The sequence below is a fragment of the Atta cephalotes genome, assembly GCF_000143395.1.
Source record: "Atta cephalotes unplaced genomic scaffold scaffold00023, whole genome shotgun sequence".
Classification (NCBI taxonomy): domain Eukaryota; kingdom Metazoa; phylum Arthropoda; class Insecta; order Hymenoptera; family Formicidae; genus Atta; species Atta cephalotes.
The window spans coordinates 2,294,011-2,299,908 of NW_012130087.1; the positions used below are offsets into that span (position 1 = coordinate 2,294,011).

Here is a 5,898-nt window from a genome sequence, read left to right on the forward strand (position 1 = left end):
AAAAAAATTATATTAATATATATAATTTATTAAAAAGAGATATACATATATACATTATTAATATATGCATTAATATAATAAATAATATATATTTATATTAACTAGAATATGTATTATTTATTAATACGTATACATATATTCATACACACACACACACACACACACACACACACACACACACACACACACACACACACACACATATATATCTGTGTACTTAAAAAATAAATTATATATATTATTCTACACTTGATTGATGAAAAATTGTTTTTATTATCACGATTACATTAAACATAAAAGTTTAGATTTTTACATAAATAATTTTATCTATACAGAACATTTAGAAAATCACTCGCTTTCGATTTTACAATGCTTATATGAACAATAATTATATGTTCTTATTTTGCATTTATATTCTTGTAAGTGATAAGCCGACATAATTTTCGCAAATTAAATTTGTGAAACGTGTGATAACGCCTTATCTTTCAATTTATATTAAATAAATTCTTTTTTTACTTTATAAAAGAATTTTTTTAATATTGTAAAAGAGAGTGTTATAAAACGTTTAATCAAGCTTATGGTATACAATAATAGATTTCAAGTTCGTCAAAGAATAAAGAATTTATAATCAAGGGAAAATGCGCGATTTCTCGCGTTGTCACTTCATATCTTGTAATTTTGCTCAAAACTAAACACATTCAGTCTTTTTCTTACTAAACAATTCACTGTTCTTGCGATAAACAATATGTTAAAAATTTATAATTAAAAGTTAAATGACTCATTTCGCAACTATGTACAATGTAACTCGTTTGTCATGAAGTACTCCAGAAGAAAATCTTGCGCGCATTTGTCTACAAACGCACTCAATAAAAAACTTATTTACTTTAATATAATAGTATAATATACACCACTGGCATTGATATTATACAACACGATATTTTCTTTTTCTTGACAATGTTACAATAATTATATTCACGTTTTGAGCACCTTCGACAATAAAGGCTTTACATGCTGGCTGGTCGATGGTGTACAGAAATCACATTGATAATTTTTTTTGTCAACCATTATTCCCTTGGTCTCCACGCATTCTGAAAAAATTATATATTGCTACACACATATATTATTCTATACGATATATAATATCGCGAGACAGTAGCTTTAACCTCTAGAACAGAGGTGTTTAGATATTTTTGTTTTGAGCAGATAATTCTTTTTTAAGATTCTTTATTTTTCGATCTAAAGCAAAAAATATTATCAAGAAATAAATAATGTTAATAAAAAGATGATGGTAAAAAAAAACAAATAATCTTTCGATGGATAAAGATAGACATATGTCAGATTAAACACCTTTGCACTATGGTCATTCACTATACAATTTGTATTTCTTATTTGACAGAACAAAAGATAGAAATGCAAATGTACATATGCATATGTACGCACTAAATAGCAATTAATTTAAACATGGCTTTTAAAATAGCGATGATCAAACAAAATTCGATGGCGCGTGCAATGCTCCTGTATTGCAACATGCAATGATCTTAACACTTTGAGCGTCTTAAATCCCGTGGCCCGTAATGTTTTTGCAAATCAAGTACTTGAAATAAAATTTCTGGGAATACAATAAAAATTTAATAAAAATAAAAGAATGTAGTAAATGTGGATTCATGTAGCTAATTATGTGCTTATTAATTTCATCGACTGAAGTCAGTTTTTGATGAACCCGTGTAAGATTTATCATGATTTTTGTTCACATGAAATTAGAAACACAAGTTAATGTGTAAATACATGTGCTCGGCGCTCAAAATGTTAAACTAACTGAATCATATGAAAACTTGGTGTCAATACCTAAGTGCAGATACTTGTCACATGCGCTGCAATGCACTAGATTCGCTTCCAGGTCGAGCCTTTGGGCGGTATGACAGCGACTGCAGTGCGGGCAATAGCGACCCTTTCGCCACAGCCTTGTTATAAAGATCATGTGGTTAGTGAATTCAGGTAAGGGTATATTATGTATTATGATGGTGCTTGGTACATGGAGAAAGGGGGAAGACAATACATCACATACTAATACACTTCATATCATATTATTATTTACAGACTTTTAACAAAATCATTGAAAATAGAATTTTTAACGCATAATTTATTAAAATAACATTTCGACAAATTATAATTCAAAAATGGAGGAAAAACTTGATTTTTTAATTCATTTTAAGTTAATTCTCTCTAGTTTACATAACTATTTGATTTTAAAAGAATTTTAAATAAGACCGTAAAGAGGTAATTATCCTAAAATACTTTAAAACTTTAAAATTGTATCATAGAAATCAAATTAAAAACAAAAAATTATTTTATTTCTCAATAGAAAATATTTTTTGCAAGTATTGCAATTTCTTACTGAACACCCTATATAGATATTTGATAAAAGAGAAGATGTCGAAAGTGTTATGATATGAGCAATGGAGATTATCAAGCAATTAAAGCCCAGCGTTTTTCGAAAAATCAATAATTGACTATATACTTACTTCGAACATGGTACACAGAGCGTCGAGACATATATTCGAGTATTTTTCTCGCCCTTTTTATATTCGTGTTGCCATTGCGCAACACTATTTCGGTCCGAATTGGCACCGCCGGCTTCTCTCGAACCGCAGTTCGCGCATACAGCGCATTCCTGACAATGCCATCTTCCCTGTGGTACTCGTCGCAAACCAACACAATAGATATGATACCTAAACATGCGGTTCAAATTATACTAGGTAAACATTTCAAATAATAGTTAATTTGCAGTTCTATGTGCAGCAAATTAACATATTTCTAAAAATTATAATTGATATTTTGTGTAACTTTCTTTCTCTTTTTAACAAGACAGGTATTAAAGCATCGAGTTTCTGAGTTGTAATTGCAGAAGTTTTATGTGATATGTAGCGTATATTAAGGTTCCTGAGTAGTTGCCGTGGCCATGTTGAAATCGTGAAAAGTGAGGACACGTTAATTTATGTTGCATGTCATTTGTAAATAAAGACAATTTGAATAAATCTAAATAACAAGATCGCTTTAAAACATTTGTAAAAATCGACGAAAACTTTTTCCTCCCTTGACAGTCAGTAAATGGTCGTAAAAGGCACGTAAAGTGAGTTTCTTTTCGGGCAGGAAATATACGATCTAACAGCTGTTGAAACGAGTGAAATATACACATATTTTTACATATAAAATTCCAAAATAACTAATAGGTTCCGTCCATTTTTAGGACTTTCATAAATACGAGATAATTCACATTTTCACAATTAAGCAAATAATAACGAAATAGCATGCAACACAAATTTCATTTTTTTTTGTCAAAACGTCACTTTTCAATAGTTCAGCTATTTATCGTTGCGATAAATGGTTGAACGAGACGTTACACACGCACATAAACACGAGCCCATGTACATATGCTCGCCTTCGGCTCACCGAGAGGATATGTACATGAGCTCATGCTTGTGTGCGTGGCTATCACCAGGCCGCCGTCTGATTCTGTGTCGCCACCATCAACGCAGAATTCTTAGCTGAATACTCAGGAGCTTTAAGTTTTTTTTCAAGTAACTTACCCACGATCGCACATATCACAGAAGAGCATTTTGTCTTCATCTGCAGGATCATGACATTGTACACACGTTTTACAATCAGTGCATTGCCATGCGTATGATTGAATGTGTGGTACCATATCTAATGTTAAATCTATACAGGATGGATGAACTGAAAATGATGACAGGCTTGGTTAGCTCCATAAAAAAAAATCATGCAATTCAATTTATAATATTATATTTACCATTTCCATTGCAAGTACCACATTGAATTAATATTTCGTTCTTGTTATGTTTATTTAAAACTTTCAGGCACATCTTGCACTTTAACTTTGTGTCATCTTTTGAATTCGAGATTTCCATGTCTACTTCGTCCATGGTCGATTGAGATCCTTCCGTATCTTGTGTACCTTCGCTAGAGGATGAACTGTTCAAATACAATCATTATCATATCATCTTTATACTTTATATTATGTGTAAATATTAATTTATTATAAATCAAATATATAATATTGTTTAGAATAAATTCTAATTTGTTAACATGTGTTTGCAAGTTTTGGCATCTTATTTTGAAATCACATTCTACATATAATAATTCACATCACATTTCTACGTATTCATGTATATAATAATTTATTCTAACTCTTAAGAATAAACTATATTTTTATATATTTTATATATTTTATATATTTTATATATTTTATAACGTTGTTACCAACCTTGAGTCATCGGAAGATGATTCGCTATCGCTATCACTCTGAGAACCTTCTGATTGACTATCACTTTTACGTTCATTAGGTCGTGTGGGTCCATATAAAACCGTATTTAGCGGATAATACCTCAATTCTGCAGGTGTATATTCCCGATAATAATCGGTATACTGTCCTGGTATCAGAGCAACAGGATAATGACCAACTTTGTGCTCCGAATCGGCTTTATGTTGCTTCTGTGGTTGATGAATTGTGAAAGTCTGCAGATCTAAGCAGTATTTGCGCTGTTCCTTGCGAGCTTTATTTAAATTAGCGTTCCATGTAAATGCGGACTGCATTGCCATTTCTGCGAGATCTATCCTGTTTCTCTCCGCATTTGCTGCCGCCGTAAGTTCCTTCTGCTTCTTGGAATGTTCCTTAACTTGTTTTTCGCGCATGTGTTTGCGATATTCTTCGTACTGATCGGGGAAATCACTGCACATTACATCTAGTACTTCGGAGCTACATATCGCAGTTAGTCCTGTTGTAATGTGATATAGCAATATAAATGCATTTTATAATATAATATACTGACATAAATGTACATAATAGAGAGGCATAGAAAACTGACAGTTTCTAAAATTTTATTTATATTACTTCTTTATTTCAAACTTTTATTTTTGAAGGAAAATACATGTAAAATAATCTATTAAGAAAAAAATTCAGGCAGTTTATTCAAATTTATATAAATATAAATTATTTTTTATAAATTTTTTATAAATTATTTTTTATAAAACTTTCTTATAAATGGATAAACTTTCTTTCTATATTTATACATGATAAAATAATAAATTTGTATATATAATCAGAGATTTACATGAAAATCTCCTTTTACAGGAAAACTAATAAAAATAAACTTACCCATATCGCACATTGCTTCACTGACTAATCCATTTTCCCTCAAATAATTTCTCTCTTCCATATCAACTACTCTGCGTTTGAGATCAGGATATTTGCGCTTAAAAGACTTTACGCCAAGATACTGTGATATTTGTTCTTGTATCATAAAGGTTTCACCCTTTCGATCCAGTGGCCATTCATATTCTGCTATTTTATCAACAGTGAAAGGTCCTTCATCGGGATCAAAATTAATCTCCATTCTTCGGTTTTTTACTTTGACTTTTTCGGACTCCGTCGTAGCAGTGCTTAGAACACTACCTTGCGATTCTTCATTTATTATTGTTTCTGAAGCTGTAAAAAAAATTAATTTCTCTATATAGATAAACAATACATTCTAATTTTTCATGTAAGTTTCTGCGGATTAACTGAATGAATAAAAAAATATTTTATTTAGTTTACATAATTTTTACAGCTCTTTCTTATATATTTTTTATATTTTAACATTTAATATTATATTAGATATAAATATAATAAAAGATTCGTACTTTATTATATATTGCATTAGTAAATTTAGTATATTCCTTATATTTTATTATATTTAATATTTTTTTCTTAATTTGACACATTTGTGACATCCCAAAAAAAANATTTTTTTTANAAAATATATGTACAACACACGAACATAATGCATATATATATATTATATATATATATATATATATATATATATTATATATATATATATA

The 5,898-nt window shown here is 29.7% G+C and overlaps 1 protein-coding gene across 1 annotated transcript in view; it reads right to left on the bottom strand.

Annotated features, from left to right (window-relative positions):
• Positions 1–972: 972 nt before the first annotated feature.
• Positions 973–5,898, bottom strand: part of LOC105619887 — a 15,092-nt gene continuing 10,166 nt past the window's right edge. Inside the window, exons 3-9 of the mRNA XM_012201405.1 lie at positions 5,174–5,503; positions 4,283–4,793; positions 3,809–3,990; positions 3,588–3,735; positions 2,523–2,729; positions 1,846–1,961; positions 973–1,088 (exon numbers count right to left, since the gene is read on the bottom strand). Of these exons, the coding sequence (XP_012056795.1) occupies positions 973–1,088; positions 1,846–1,961; positions 2,523–2,729; positions 3,588–3,735; positions 3,809–3,990; positions 4,283–4,793; positions 5,174–5,503 (1,610 nt within the window). The remainder of the gene's footprint in view (positions 1,089–1,845; positions 1,962–2,522; positions 2,730–3,587; positions 3,736–3,808; positions 3,991–4,282; positions 4,794–5,173; positions 5,504–5,898) is intronic.